Here is a 16,425-nt window from a genome sequence, read left to right as displayed (position 1 = left end):
ATGTCATGTCAACAGTAGTGATGTTTAGCAGGCATGATGACCATTGTTTAACCTCAGGAGCACAAAAACAGCCTTCAGCTATGGATGAAAGCTGAAGAAGACACAGGAGAGCAGCAGTCCAGTTAGATCAAAACACAGCAGAGTTCTTCAAGCGGACCAACCCCGACTCCGGTTGATACTCTTATCAGTAACGCTCATTTACTTTTAGGTTGAGAAATCCTCGTATTTGAAAGCACAGCTGTTCACGTACAAGGTCTCTATTCCAATGAGGTACTCGAGTCTTCCAGGACGGGGTGGATGCGTCATGTGTTGATGGTGTAACAGAAACTGGCTGTGGGGCATCCCAGGCTTCAAGGCAGTGACAGCCTGCAGGGCAAACAACCTTTTCCAAACTCAGGTTATTTTCCACAGTGTGCAGCCTTCACTGATAACACCAATTCAATCTAAGATGACAAAATGTAATCAAGTGACATAATGCCGCAAACTGACTCAATCATTGGTGGTTAACCAACACAGACATGGCGGCACCACAGTGATGAAGAAACTGAGGGAGTTTAATTACAATATATGACTGATATGGGAATGGGAATAGAGCTGTGCACGAGGAACACTATATCACACACACACACACACACACACACGCGCACACACATAATCAAATCACTTATATCCACAACAATCAAATGAGATTCAGTTATATGAGCAGCGCAGATGCGGTCAGAAGATTTCAATCTGCCGGTTCAAACCTGTCTTCACACACACACACACACACATACTGTATAAACACACACACACAAACACAAACACACACAAAAACACACAGACATTTGCATTGGACTTCTCCTCAAACTTCTGAGGATTGATGAACGGCTTGTCGATGGTGTTGATCATCAGTTCGCCGCAGTACACACACTCGCACGCGATGATGTCATCGATGTCTGACTTTATCTGCTCGCGGGTGGCGCCCGCGCTGCCCTTGCCCAGGCTGGTGGAGTCACCGTCCTCCTTGGGCGCTGGGCGGTGGCGGGACTTGGAGGACTGCGTGGCTGCGGCCAGCTTCTTCTGCAGCTCCTCCAGACGACTCTGCTTGTAGACCGTCAGGTGGGGGGTCACTTCCTACAGGGTAAAAAAAAAAAAACATGTTATCCCCGCAATCAGAGGACTAACTGAATTGGTGTCTTGAGAATTTATCATATTTGAATTAGGTTTCCCACAGGAGTTTATCTTTTTTCATAAGATGGTTACTAAAATAAAAATTTCAGCAAATTAAAGAAAAGCAGAAACACATAACATCTCGTGAACATAGTAGCACTTGTCACCTCACCACCACTGTTAGTTACTTAGTGGTAGGCATGCACTGATATCAATATTTGTATCAGATATTGGGCTGATATTAGGCTACAATAAGGTATAGAGAATTTCACCAATAATAAAATTTGAAACCAAGACCCACGTTTAGCACGTCAAACTTCAACAAGCAAATAAACGTAATTTCCTGTCTTTATCCAAACAAATGAGGATGTTAGATATCTCTAAAGACGACAAATGGATTATATGTCAATATAAACTAACTGGCCTAAGTCTGTTTTGTTCAGAAAGAGTAATGAACAGGATTAAGTGGTCTGAATTGGTATTGTTAGTGATAAAGCAGTTTGGATGCAGCCCTACTGTTACCTGGAACAGACAGTCATAGTGGAACATGTGTCCACACAGGAACAGGTAGAAGGGCCTGTTGAGCAAGGGGAAGTCACAAGCAGCGCACTTCTCCTGGGACTCCACCACGCCATACTTGTTCCTCATTTCCTGGATGTCCTCTCGGATGCGCTTGGCGCTCTCCGTCGCCTCCTCCATCTCCTGCTTCAGCTCCTCGATGTGCTGGTTGTACTCCTCCAGGGAGCTGCAGATGGCCTCCTGAGATACAAGGATGAACAGATGATGAATTGTACTGATTTGAGGCAGTGGTCTCCTTCACAGCTTTCTGTATTATGTACTATAAGTTGTGCATATTTAGGTTAAATAAGCATACAATGAGTTTTCTTTAACCCGTCTCTACTTCATGACTCAAGTGCATTTAATAAGTGATATCATACAGACCTTTAAGTGGTCAATGGTGACAAAGTCAGGGAAGAAGGGCAGGATGTCTTCGATCTTGAGCAGGTTGCAGCTGGACAGACAGTTCATGGCTTTCTTCACATCTTTCTCCTCCTGCACCACATGGCGGGCGATCTTCAGCCACAGCTTTTTCCTCAGCTCCTCGTCATCCTCAGGCAGGTCGGCGCACGACTTAGCCAGATCCACATCCACCTGTAGAAGATACATGTGAATATATGAGTTAATGGCATTTGTTAGCATACAGAACATTTGAACATAAACAGATGAAAGATAAGTAATGCAGTTTTATTCACATTTTGACAATAATATGATTTTTTTTTCCATACAAGATAATTAAATCAATACACATTTAATGGATATGTGATTTGGATATGTTATGATTAAATAGTATTTCATCACATACAATCCTGACCCAAAAATACACATCACTTACTTGCAAAGCAAGATCCACTGCCTCCTCATAGAGCTCCATAATCTTATAGACCAGGACGCAGGCCTGGAGGTAGCCGTGTTCTGCACACAGCCTGAGAGCGTACTTCAAGTCGTAGTGGATCTCCGAGGCGTGGGTCCCTGCCTGCTCCAGATACCACAGCAGAGAGTCGGGCTTGTACTTGGCATACAGAGACAGCAGGTAGTTGTGGATGGCCTCCTCTGTCACAGTCAGCTGGTACACACAGAACTCCATGTAGCGGATGGTCTCGTTGATCTGCTGGGTGCTGCCCATCTGGCTGTAGTTCATCAGGGCCGGGATGAGCTTCTTCGGGTCCAGCCGCTTGCCCATCTGAATCCAGGCGTCCACCACTTTCTTGGGGATGTGCTGCATGAGCACGGGGGAGAACTTGTAAAAAAGCTTCTCGTCACAGTGCTTGGAGAGCACGTCCAGAGCAGCGCTGTAGTCGTCGTGCTGACAGTGGTGGGATATGACCCTCTCGTAGTCCTGCATGATGACCGAGAAGTAGACCATGTCGTCCACGTTGCCGTGGCTGGCCAGCAGGTCGTAGATGGTGGTGCGGTTGTTGAACAGGCATTCCTTGTGCTTGGAGCTGCTGAGGAACTGGCGGAACTCATCCCGGGTCTCCTGGAAGATGATGCTGTTGTGATCGCTCTCCAGCTGGCCCAGCCGGTTCAGGTAGAGCTCTGCGAGCCAGGTGACCAGCAAGGTGATCTGGGTTCTCTCACTCTGCTTCAGATTGTTTAGTTTCTTCAGTAAGAACTCCTTCAGGGCTTCCTCTTGTTTGGCCTCGATGAACTTGAGCGCTATCTCCTCAAAGTAGTTCTGCGTCAGCGCGTAGCACTTGGCGCTCTCTAGGAATCGCTTATTCTGGAAGCAGTGCTCGGCCTCCTTGGCCAGCACCATGTCCATGCACTCGGGCCGGTCCCGGCAGTACTCCTTGGCCAGATCGAACTTATTCATGCTCATGTACATCTGCCAGACGTCCCTGGCCTCGCGCTGGATGTGGTACCGGAAGACCGCCCGCTCAGTGTAGATCCACACCAAGCCGCCCACTGGGTCCTTGATCATCTTCTTGAGGATGCCAAACTTATCTGGGAACACATCCTCATACACCACCTGGCCATTCAGGGTGCAGATGGCCTTGACTCGGTCGGGGAGCAACAGCAAGAAGTGGAACTGCGTCAGCACAATGGAGATGGGCTTGTTGAAACTGAGGTCTATGTCGGTGGTGTACTCCCATACCTGATGGATAGAGAGAGAGAGAGAACGGGAGGGAGGAAAGAAGGAGAAATTAAGGAAAACATAAAGACGGAGAAGAAGAAGAAGAAGAAGAAGAAGAAGAAGAAGAAGAAGAAGAAGAAAATGGCAGAGCTATGAATGATGACAACATTATTAAAGCTGGTGGGAGAAAAGTTTGTAATGCATGTGTACAACTGATGTAAAGGCACCACTTTCAAGCCCCCATGAAATGAACTCCCATTATTTTTACTTCCAGGAAAACACAAAATCTTTCATGGTGACCTCATGCTGCACTGGAAGACGTAAATATAAATTTCTAACCAATAAAATCATCAGATTTTTTAACAATCACACCCCTTCGCACCCCTCCCATCAAATAAAATTGCCTTTCTCTCCCTGACTCATATCCCATTGGTTTAGACTTTTGAATGATCCCTCACTGCATTATGTCCCACCCCAACATCCTGTTTCAACAGGAAACGCATCAAATCCAGGAAGTAAAGATGCCATTTCAACGGGTCTTTAAGCTGCTGATGAATAAGATCCATTTAAAAAAAAGCTCTTTCATACAGATGTATACCTGCACATCGCTGAGCAGGGAATCAGGCCTGACGTAGTCCAGCTGCCCATAGAGAACTCCATTACCCATCATCCAGGCGAAGGCTTTGGGGCAGGAACGGAGCTTGGAGGTGTAGAAAGTGATCTCGCTGTAGCCCATGTTGGCCGGGAACTCCTGGAAGCTGGGCAGCAGGTCCTGGTTCTGGGTGAAGATGGAGCTGAAGCCTTGCTGCTCTGAGCCCTCGGCCACCTTGCCCACAAACTGGAACAGGTGTTTGCGGGTGGTGGCGATGATGAAGAACTTGTTCTCCAGGCCGCGCTCCACCTCCAGGCAGCAGACCGGAGCCGGCTTCCCATCCTCCTTCAGGGAGTGGACCTGCCCCGGGAAAGGGATAGAGTATTTGTTCAGTCACGTACCAAGAGGTAGTAATAAAATGTAGAGGCCTTTAAAAAACATGAGCGCACTACAGCTCTTAATAATTAATAATAATTAATAATAATTGATTACATTTATATAGCGCTTTTCAAGGCACTCAAAGCGCTTCACTACCACCGGTGTGTAGCACCCACCTGGGTGATGCACGGCAGCCAGTTTTGCGCCAGAACGCTCACCACACATCAGCTATCTCAGTGGAGAGTAGAGGACTGAAAGAGCCAATTAGGTAACGAGGGATGATTAGGTGGCCATGATGGAAGGAAGGCCTGTTTTTTGGGGGGAAATTTTGCCAGGGCACCGGGGTTATGGATTGTATAGTATGGACAAATTTGAAAGTACTACCAAATAAACTATGCATACGCAACAATGGCACTCACATGGCAAACTACTGCACTTAAAACTCTGCATGAGTCACATGACAGGGGAATATTTTTCAATTTAAGAAGTAGTATGCGTTTTATTTTATTTTATTTATTTCTTTTCCTTCTTTGTGTCTTATGTCTTGTGTTGTTTGATTTTATGTTTGTCTGAAGGAAACAATAAAAACTATAATTGAAAAAAAGAAGTAGTATGTGTTATTCTTGTAGTTAGGACTGTCACGATACATTTGTGAACATGAAAAACTCTGAGCTAGAACTGGACAGCTAAGAATCAATCCACTGATGTCATCAAAATGGAATGTTTAGAAACCAGAATGAGCTTAAAATTACTGTACTTTTATCAGTTCTGAAAGAAAAAATGTACACTTATCCCCATGAAAACCCCCCCGGGAGGTATTCCCCTTTACACATGAACCTTCTGCTGCCCTCTGACCTGTCTGAAGTATTGGTCTGGATTGGTGTTGAACAGGCTGCCCTCAGTTGCTGAGATCTCAGCCTCAAAGATGATGCCTTGGCTGGTGCCAACCAAGATGGGTCCTGTGTTGGTCTCGCTGCCCAGCAGCTTGTTCCAGCCCACGCTCTCGATGAGGTGGCCTCGCCAGCGGGACAAGCTGCGCACCTTCTGGGTGTTCCGGTTAAGATACAGACACTCGCTGGTGCTCAGGCTGATCAGCAGATGGGAGCCTGCAACGGGAAAATAAGGAGGAGGATATAGTTGCTGTTGTTAGTAGGTCATAACCAAGCCACCGGGACAACAATCTTATCAATTATGTAGTAGCGCTGCGTCAGGGATGAAATTTTAGGATTTGGGGCATCGCGCAGAGATTTCCACTTTATCACATAAAAATGCTGTCTAGAAGATAATTTTGTACTAATCCAAGCTGAGAAGGCTTGTAAAATTTCCATCTCTCTGTAACAAACTTGTATGTGAAATGACTAGTAGTATTTGGCCATTGGAGAAAGGACACAAACACAATTTAAAAACATATTTTACATTTACATAGCTTTGGGTAAATCAAATCAGCAAGTAATGACACACTACAGAGTAGACCTGACAGGAGGCCCTATCAAAATAACCAATGCATATGGTCAATCAGATGCTGTTTAATTAAATGGCCTCTGGTCACAAATGCAAGCAGACACTCTTACTCATTTCCTAAAGAAAATCTGAATCAGTTGACACTCTAATATTGAGTCTGTTCTCACCTGTGGGGTCCAGGAACAGTTTGTTCACTTTACTGTCATCTTTCCGTCCTCGTTCAATCTGGTTAGGCTGATCTGGTTTGGTCAGGTCAATCCTGAAAGGAATAGATTAGAATAGAATAGAATAGATTAGAATAGAATAGAATAGAATATTAAAACAGCTGTCATGTAGGCCTATAGATCATTAACATAACAAATATTGCCATCAGCAAACAAATCATCACAACTCATTTACAGCTTCCTCTAGACTCAATCCACTGTAAATCAGTACTAATCACTGTGAAGAATTGCCATTGAAACACCTAATCCAATCTGTCTGCAGCCTATACAGACTTTCCCTCAGACCAGTGACCATTAAGATTGTGCAGTGCTTTTGATACTGTTATTTGCCTCAGCAGAGTGTCCTTCCCCAGACTCATGCATAGCTGATTGTTGCAGACTGCGAAGTGGTTGATCTTCTCGGGCGGTGAAAAATCGATCCTCTGCTTGTTGAATATCGGCTTCTCCTCCTCAAGCCTCACATTCACAAAGCCTAGGAAACAAACCCAAGTCAGTAAAAGTAGTCTTTCAACAAATACCAGCGTTATTTACGTGTGAGCTGTGAGCTTTCTTGTTCATGTGATGAAACAGCATCACTGCATGTGTATGTGGGAGTCAGATGGAGCATCTCGTGAGAAACTGCGGTAACGTGAGCCGCCGAGTACGAAACCGTGGTCAAGCCAGCCGCCGTCTGAATTTCGTTGCGCCTAAAGTAGTGTAATTACGGTAAAGACGGCCTCTGAGCGAGGCGAAGGTCCTAAAAGATACATATACGCGTTTTCTTTCATTTTCTTTCTGTTCTTTTATGAACATAATGCTGACATCGTTTTGCATTGTACTTTTTCCTCATGTTTGACCTGTTTTATTATTATGATTATTATATATTATATATTATATATTATTATTATTATTATTATTATTATATATTACTATTATTATTACTATTGTTATTATTATTATTATTATTATTATTATTATTATTAATGACAAGTTTTATTTTGCCAATGGGTTATCAGATAAATCCTAAAGATTGCTGTTTCCGATGTCCTCTCTAACAGTATTAAAGTCGAGTCAACCTGTTTGTGGAAATTGCAAAATAAAATAATCTCTTAGCTCTGTAGGCAGTCTGGTGTGTTTGTTTCATCTATTTTGGGCTTTGATGAAACATTTTTGCATTGTTTCGCAGACACTTCCAATGCACCACACTTTATGGTGTCTTATTAAACTGTGATCAAATCCTACGAGAAAACAAAGCCAATCCATTCACATGATTGGCTTAGCATCATCTTTGTCAATCATTTGATTGGATAAGAGCACATTAATACATTGTGGTTGGATGATGAATAACAGGGTGTTTTTTCATGCAATGATAGAAGAGGAGATTAGGAGTTAGCAACCACAACAACTATAACTAAGCTACTAAAAAATTTGCGGATGTCACACTTGAAACTGAGTTGACAGAAGAAAGATGACCAAATGTAAACCTACGTTAAGCGTACTTGGTCGTGTCACATTACTTATAAATTTTATCATTTACAGATATAGTAATAATTCTCATTGCATTGTGAAATCGTACCATTTAGAAAACTGTGCTATACGTTTCCACAGCTTGAACACCCTGTTATCCATCATCCAACCACAATGTATTAATGTGCTCTTATCCAATCAAATGATTGACAAAGATGATGCTAAGCCAATCATGTGAATGGATTGGCTTTGTTTTCTCGTAAGATTTGATCACAGTTTAATAAGACACCATAAAGTGTGGTGCATTGGAAGTGTCTGCAAAACAATGCAAAAATGTTTCATCAAAGCCCAAAATAGATGAAACAAACACACCAGACTGCCTACAGAGCTAAGAGATTATTTTATTTTGCAATTTCCACAAACAGGTTGACTCGACTTTAATACTGTTAGAGAGGATATCGGAAACAGCAATCTTTAGGATTTATCTGATAACCCATTGGCAAAATAAAACTTACAACAGGTCAAACATGAGGAAAAAGTACAATGCAAACCGATGTCAGCATTATGTTCATAAAAGAACACAGAAAGAACATGAAAGAAAACGCGTATATATATCTTTCAGGACCTTCGCCTCGCTCAGAGGCCGGCCTTACCATAATTACACTACTTTAGGCGCAACTAAATTCAGACGGCGGCTGGTTTGACCATGGTTTCGCACTCGGCGGCTCACGTTACCGCAGTCTTGAGAAGGGCCCAGACTCCCCGACCTACCTGAGTGCGTTATCCCGATGTTGGCAGCCGACAGGCGGCTGTGCTGTTGCGCGCTTTGCCTGGTGTTTTGCGAGTCCTCGTATTCATCCAGAACTGAAGCCATGGCTGAATTTACCTAATTTCACGAGGAATACTTTAAAATAAATGGCCTGCAAATAGAGACCTGGCGAGAAAATCCTATGATGACATGACTACGCGGTTATTACTTTCCACCCGTGAAGGTCTCAGCGATGCGTTTCCTCTATTTGCATGCGTCTAATTGAGAAGAAATATACAGAACAAGGCCGGGGGTAGCTATGGGCTTAGCCCACCCAAACCTGCGTCTTGCCCACCCAATCAAAAGTTAAGAAAAAAAATTGTTTTGTTCAGTCAATGGAAAAATAGCACAGAAAATACCAATACCGTTTTTAACTTCTGATTGGGTGGGCAGCCTACAGCCCGCCTCCAAAGTCGCCCACTGCCCACCCCCCCTTCTCGTCGTGTTCAGGCACAAACACACAGAGCTCGGAAGCAGACCCGTCCGCTGCACACATGGCTGCACAGTGTGGCCTATTCACACCGGATCAGGCGTTGTGGCACTTCCCGCAGGGTTGTGCGGAGGTGTGGGCGTGTTTATTTGTGCTTTAGAAGGTAACCGCTGTGAAACAATCAGAAAATAACGTTTTATTTCTCTAGCTCGCTGGATCACCGCTGCTCTCTCTCTCTCTCTCTCCCTCTCTCTCTCTCAATTGAATTGAATTGAATTCAATAGGCTTTATTGGCATGACATTTGACGTGTTGCCAAAGCACAATTACGATTATGAAAGACAAATGTTAAGGAATGAAATTAACAAAAAATAATGTGAATAACAATATTAGTTAATAGAATTATGTATATATATATATATATATATATATATATATATATATATATACATATATATATATATACATATATATATATATACATTGAAGTTTGAGTATAGGCTCGCTTGAGTTAGTTGATTTAGTTTTCTTTGTCACCTTTCAGTTTGAGTTTGAATAAGACTACCTTCTAGTTTTGTAAATATTGGCTATGGTGAGAAGTCTCTTGATTAGGTTTTAATTTTATTTGAGAACTAAGCTCATCCAATGAAAAGAAATGTTATGGAGTTGATTACGATATGTTAAAATCTGGATGAAGGAATTTTTTTATTTTAGGGTAAATCAATCTGCCCTCCACTGACTCAAATCATAGGGTAGCAGCAAATTTAGAAATGCTGCTTCACTACCTCCCAATTTCCCTGCTTCAAATTGTTCTTTATAAACTAGAATAGAATAAAATACTTCTTTATTAATCCCCATGGGGAAATTAATCTTCTGCATTTAACCCATCCAAACACCCCACACACAAACACGAGCTGGAGAGGCCTGAGGGCACAATAGCAGGAGCTTGCATCTGATCTTGACTCTGACCCTCCGGTTGCCAGCTGTCATTTTGTCAGATTTTTGTGCCATCTGGCCAGGGATTCAAACCGGCAACCTTCGGACTACTAGTCTGCTTCTCTAACCTCTGGGCTACCTACCACCCAAGTTGCCCACCTATTATTTCTACCAGCCCACCCTAATATAGCAGGCTAAAACCGGCCCTGATACAGAATATGAAAGTTTACGCTGGAACATAAAGGTAGGAAGTATATCATATTTGAAAACATACAAGACATGAACACAACTAGCTTAGCTTCCGAGTGGCACAACACAGGGTGGACTCATGCAGTCAGGTGACGGTTGGGAATCATGTGACCAAAATTAGTGTAGTGCTTTTTCTTTGCCATCAGAGGGCGCAATTCATCCAAATTTAGTGTGAGCCGTTTATTATGGGATATTAAAGGCTTAGTATAACCTGATGATGAATCAGCGCCCTGAGTGCTGCTGTTTTAATTGTTGTCACTCAGTATTGTTTTAATTAATGCGTTATAACATTGTTTTGAGTGAGAGTTTTGTTATTTTCTGAAGACATGTTTGCGCTTTTTGTTGCATTATTAAGCAGGAATCCACTTGAAAATCTATAAAACAGTCATCTGGGTCAGTTTAGAGAGACCAAATTTCAAGGGAAAAGCGATTTCCTCAAATAAAGCAGTGCAATAAAGTATCACATTATATGAGTGTGCGTCATTTTGGCAACGCAGATCAATTTCAGCGGTTGACAACCGTCTGTAGGAGCCAGGAAGCGTTCACACCGTTTGTCCCAGTGGGGGTGGCTATGCAAATCACAACCTGTCTGAGCGGAAAGTTGCCAAAGCTTAAAGCCAAAACCCGCATGTCGCCTGTCGTCATTCAGAGGAGAGACAGCACAGGCGATGTGATCACGGCAGCAGCCCATTTATCCAGTCTCACACATACAGGTCAGACAAGAGGGGGAAGCCAGAGTTTTAGGAGGTTAATGTGCGTCTCGACATGCCACCTCACATGGAGTATTTCTACCACGAGTCCCGAGTGCCCTCCGCCTGCGGGCTGACCCAGGAGGATGAGCTGGAGCCCGGGGCCATCAGCTGCATGCTGGTCGGGGACGGAGCCGTCGGGAAGACCAGCATGATTGTCAGCTACACATCCAACGGATACCCGACGGAGTATAAACAGACGGGCTTTGACGTCTTCTCCGGTGAGTGAAAATACACTTATATTGTAAACTCATTTTTATAATTTTTTTATTTGTGGTTTGGGGTTTAATCACAACTTTAGGCTGACATATGTTTTTTATGATAATAGAAATGTATAGTATACATGATAGTAGCCTAAGTAATATCAAACTATGTAAATTATAGGAAGACATGATCTTTTGAAAGAAAAAAGGCAAAAATCAATGCATTAATGCTGGTGGATTTGCCTTATAATTACCTATTTGTAGAGGACATTGTTTACCAACCTTTTTATCAACTATATCACTGCTTACAAGTCTATACAGCCATACAATCTATAGTTATATAAATTTGAATGTTACAACTTCATAGTTAGATTTTATCACTGTGAACGCTTACTGGTAGTTGCCAATAGAAGTCTATCATTTGAAACTAAACTTTTTACTCACTGTCTGACTCTTATATCTGTGGTTTCCAACAGGTCAGGTCCAAGTAGAGGGAGCTCCTGTCAAAGTTCAACTACTGGACACTGCTGGACAGGTAAGAATATCTGGACTTTTTTATCCCAAGATATACCATTTCAACAACGATGTGATTTTACAAGTTCTTGTTTTGTCAGTAGCCTATTTTGTGTTTTGAACCCAAAATTCCCATCTGTTTTATTCATTCTGTGAAATGATTGATAATAATTTATGTTGAACAGAATAGTGATTGCAACATCAAGTTATTGTTGCAATCAACAATGACTTGAATGTGATTGAATGCTCAGTCAGTTTCTTTCACTCAGTCCTTGTTCTTGGTCCTTGATGTCTCCAGATGCCCACACTACACACAGTTTGAATATGACTAACCGGTGCTTTCTGTCTTCATGTTGCATTTCAGGAAGAATTTGATGAGTTCCGGTCGCTGTCCTACGCCCACACGGACGTCTTCCTCCTGTGCTTCAGCGTGGTCAACCCCACCTCATTTCACAACATCATTAAGAAGTGGGTTCCAGAGATCCGGGCCTGCAACCCCTCCGCGCCCATCGTCCTTGTGGGGACTCAGTCGGACCTCTTGCTGGACGTTAACGTCCTGATCAACCTGGACCGCTCCAAGGTGAAGCCGGTCCTCAGCTCCCGGGCCCGGAGCATGGCGGAGAAGATCAGGGCCACGGACTATGTCGAGTGTTCCTCTCTCACCCAGAAGAACCTGAAGGAGGCGTTCGACGCGGCCATCTTTGCCGCCATCAAGCACAAAGCCCGCAAGGCCAAGAAGAGGAGGTCCTCCGACAGGCGCACCAAAGCTTTCTCCAGGTGCAGCTGGAAGAAGTTCTTCTGCTTCGTCTGAACTCACTGAACTGACAAATTGACCCTGTGGGTTGTGGACAGAACTTATTATTATTTATTGAACCCATCGTTTGCTTTCACTTGATGTCACAGTTAACCATCTTTCAGTCAGTGTTCGGCTTAATTGTGTCCGGGATGCAAAATGGCGCAAGGGAAAGCAACACATGGAGGCAGCAGAGTGGATTTTGGGGAATTCTCTCTCAGCCTGGGTCTGGTTTGAGAACTCATCAGATAGATTGACGATTACATTATATTCACATGCCTGTTTGCTTCATGTCAACAGAGAAAGCAAAGTCCTCATATCGAAAATGAAACTATGCATCTGCTCTTATGTATAGGCATCAGTGGCAAGCCTGTGGAGAGGAAAGGGCACTGAACTGAGGCTTTGTAGAAGAAACTTTATCAAACCAAGGACGTGCTGAACGCCCTGCCAGAGAGGGAAGAGACTCACAGTCATGTAAATGCTGTGGATTTGCATGAGCTGGATTACTACCCACTGCAGCCTTCGCTGTGTGTGAGTGAGTGAGAGACAGAAAGAGAAAGAGGGCTGTGTTTGCCAAAGACAGAGAGTGGGTTGAGCAGAAAAGGCGTTAGCCATATCTCCATTGTAGTCTTTGCTGCCTGGCTACACCGGCCCATTTATATGCAGCAGTCGGAGGCTGAAGTCGCAGTGCGAGGTACCAAATTCTTACCTGTGTGTGAAAGCTCTCCCGGCCGGTGTGTATATAGGGGTTGTTATTATCTGGTCTTTGACTCAATCAATCAACTGACAACATTAACACCCCTAACATTTTGCTTTAACAGTAATTTTATCAGCTGACGGCATTCATGAAAAAGCAGCACGGCAGGGTGATAAGTTTGTGACAAATCAGAAACGAATGTATTCCCTCGGTCTGATTAATCCTCTGATAGCCACAGGAACCGGTTTGTAAACCCCCTTGCCTGAGGTGAACGGGTGCAGGACAGCGGTAACCTTTGCCTTTTCACTCCTGTCTCCCGACAATCTGCATCTGTAAAAGCAAGCACTGCTGGAGTCTGGAGTTCCACCCTGCTGAGCATCCCACCACCACCAGCCTGACACATGGCTTTTTTTATCCAGCAGCCCCTCTTTGTTTATATGCTCAATACACTCCTCCCTATCTCCTCAATAACCTGCTGCTTCGTAGGCCATGGTGTGTACAGTTAGAGGAAGCTGTATAGCCTCTGCTTCAATGTGAGCATACACTTGTAATAGCCTCGGTGTCACATTTGTGCAGTACAATGTCGTATTCCCCGCTACAGTGTAATTACATCTGCTGAACAAACCAAGTGGCCAGAACCAGGGCTTGGCTTTACTATGCTTCTTGTGGAAGTCGGCTTAATGTATGAGCTATTCTGTTTGTTAAAAAACAGTTTATTTGTCATGTTTTTATTGGTTGAAATATTAAAAAAGACACAGATTTTCAATGCATTGGTGTACTCAACTGACTATTTTTGCGATCATTTTCTATCATTGTCACTAATCTCAAGATTACCATCTTCTGCTCTGACTTGTGTGTCTTTTTTACATGTTGGAGTGATGTGATGCAAATAAATGAAGTGAAAAGCACAGGGGTTATCTGGGTTATTTGTATTATTAGAACCACAACATTTATGCAATGTTATGTCTGTGCAATTCACAACCAACCCCACTTAACAAGTCTGATAGCTGCTTTAAATTCAGGGGGAAGAGTTTTGAAGAGGAGTCAGTAAAAGCAGTAGAGCGTCGAGCATTGTTCTCTGCAGGGAGTCTGGATAATCTGCATGGCCACTCCAGGTACTTTTCCTGAACCGTCCCTCTGTCCAAGGGTATGATAAGTGAGCCCCGGGACTCCAGCTGTGCTTGGGGTGACCAATTCGAATGGAATCCACATGACCGCTGATGGAGAATGGCAGTGCCATGCTGTGACTGATGGCTGCGTCTGATTGTGCCGTTCAGAGGAGTCTGGAAAGACGGGAGGACGGCGTTTTAAAGGAGTGTGATTGAGTCAAATTTGCTGATTGAGAATAAACAGTGGCAGTGTGCTGTTTTATCACAACAATGGTGTCGGCACATTGTTTATGAAGCCTGACAACATCGATGACATTGGGCTGATAGACAGTGAAAACTCAAATGCAAAAAGGCCTCCAACACTCACTTTAAAAGTACAAATAATGAGAGTAAGAATAATAATAAGAGTTGGGGGGAAAATGAACAGGGTTAGGGTTAGCGGATTCTTTGTATGGAAGAGTGAGTGCAACATGAGGGAGAGAGGGGTGAGGGGTGGTGTGTGTGTGTGTGTGTGTGTCTGGGGTGGGGGTGTATAAAATGCTTCTGGACGTGACAGCTCTAGTCTGCATTTGTTCAGAGTGCATGAGTCACAGATGAGCGAGGCAGGATCAAAAACACACTCACTCCAATACATCACAACACAACACCGCAATCTGTTTGCCATTAGTCAGTGTGCCCCATCCATCTTGCGCAACACGCATGAATGTGTCAGAGCTCTATTTGAACGCCGGTTATCTATGGGGAGAAAGCAGGCCGTCCGACTGCTACACCCGATGACCTATGGTGAGGTCACAGGCACGGACATTTTGTCACCCGACACCGCTGACACAAGTGGACCCATGATGCACTCTGCACCGACCCCCAGGGCAAATGGTCAGACCGGTCAGTGATCGAGCAAAATCAAAAAGACATCCAAATAAGCAGCATATTGTCAAGGAATTATCAGGAGCTAAGAAAACAACCCTGTTTTTAGACTGATGAAAATGCATTTTTGACGTTATCCATTGGGTTTTGAAAGCGTTTCATAAACTCAAGAGGTTAGAGAATTTTCTCAACCCATAGAGAACCATGTAATCTTTCAATCAAAGTTAAAACATGAAAAACACCAAAATTGACAATGACGATATGTTATTATATGCAGAGATGCTCAGGGATGCTCAACAAAATCACTTTTTCCACTTTGATACAAAATGATATTCTATGACTCACTTGAATGCATGCAGTCGCACGCACACACACGCACACACACACACACACACACACACACACACACACACACACACACACACAGCTGTACAGTCATAGAACAGGTACACTCATTGAGCAATCGTGAGGGCCATGTTGGACAGGTTTTAGGTTCCCAGGAGTCGGTACAGTGAGGTGTTCCTTCTCCTCCTCCTCCTCCTCTCCTCTCTCTTCTCACGGTTAGTCATCCCTTTATTCCTCTCATCTCCACAAGGAGGGTTGTTCCTCCTTCCAGGATCCCCTGCTCTTAGCGAGCCTGTCAGGTGTAGTCAAGCAGCTCTTCCTCTGGCTCTGGGCCAGTTTCACTCTCTCTCTGGGTTTCAGTGTAGTCAAAGATTGGCAAGGAGGCCTGGGAATCAGCAGGTGCACTGACAGGTCTGGCTGGCCGACGATCGAGCCCATTGGCTCACCGGTGCCTGTTCCCTGGTCATCTAAATTGGCAGTTGAAGCAGTTATGCCTCGGGGAAGACTTGGCACTACTCACATTGTGCCGCTCTCACACAGACAAAAACAGTGGTTGTTGTGATTTTTCTCCCCTCTAATGGCTGGTCATGTGGTTGTGAATCTGAGACAGGTGTGTGTCATCTTGATTGGGTAGCGGTGAGAAAAACTATAGTTGAGGACAAGCTGTGGTGTTGCATGACCAAACATGACAGGATGCATTTTGTTTTTGTCATTTATAGACTAGCAACATATGTTACATTTTTACCTTATAGAGTTGAAACGCAGGTTATGGCTATTAAACCTCTTGGACTAGAGGACCACAATGGAAATAAGTCTTGGACTTTCTCGATTGTTTTTTTAACC

At 43.8% G+C, this 16,425-nt stretch overlaps 2 protein-coding genes across 2 annotated transcripts; one reads left to right on the top strand and one right to left on the bottom strand.

The window, feature by feature from the left end:
* Window positions 1-204: 204 nt before the first annotated feature.
* On the bottom strand, window positions 205-8,899 carry LOC139913579 (vacuolar protein sorting-associated protein 18 homolog). Its single transcript, XM_071901672.2, has 10 exons — window positions 8,660-8,899; window positions 6,773-6,914; window positions 6,386-6,477; window positions 5,613-5,863; window positions 4,386-4,739; window positions 2,546-3,808; window positions 2,095-2,304; window positions 1,675-1,911; window positions 826-1,116; window positions 205-366 (listed from the first exon to the last, which is right to left on the bottom strand). The coding sequence occupies exons 1-10, from the start codon at window positions 8,760-8,762 to the stop codon at window positions 205-207; spliced, it is 3,105 nt and encodes a 1,034-aa protein (XP_071757773.2). The 5' UTR covers window positions 8,763-8,899.
* A 2,063-nt stretch (window positions 8,900-10,962) lies between these two features.
* On the top strand, window positions 10,963-14,034 carry LOC139917749 (rho-related GTP-binding protein RhoV-like). Its single transcript, XM_071906967.2, has 3 exons — window positions 10,963-11,279; window positions 11,738-11,796; window positions 12,139-14,034. Exons 1-3 carry the CDS (start codon window positions 11,075-11,077, stop codon window positions 12,583-12,585), a joined length of 711 nt encoding a protein of 236 aa, XP_071763068.1. The 5' UTR covers window positions 10,963-11,074; the 3' UTR covers window positions 12,586-14,034.
* The last annotated feature ends 2,391 nt before the right edge of the window (window positions 14,035-16,425 follow it).

The sequence above is a fragment of the Centroberyx gerrardi genome, chromosome 18 (assembly GCF_048128805.1).
Source record: "Centroberyx gerrardi isolate f3 chromosome 18, fCenGer3.hap1.cur.20231027, whole genome shotgun sequence".
Taxonomy (NCBI): Eukaryota; Metazoa; Chordata; class Actinopteri; order Beryciformes; family Berycidae; genus Centroberyx; species Centroberyx gerrardi.
Note: the sequence above shows the minus strand (reverse complement) of the source record. Positions and strands in the feature narration are given on the sequence as shown.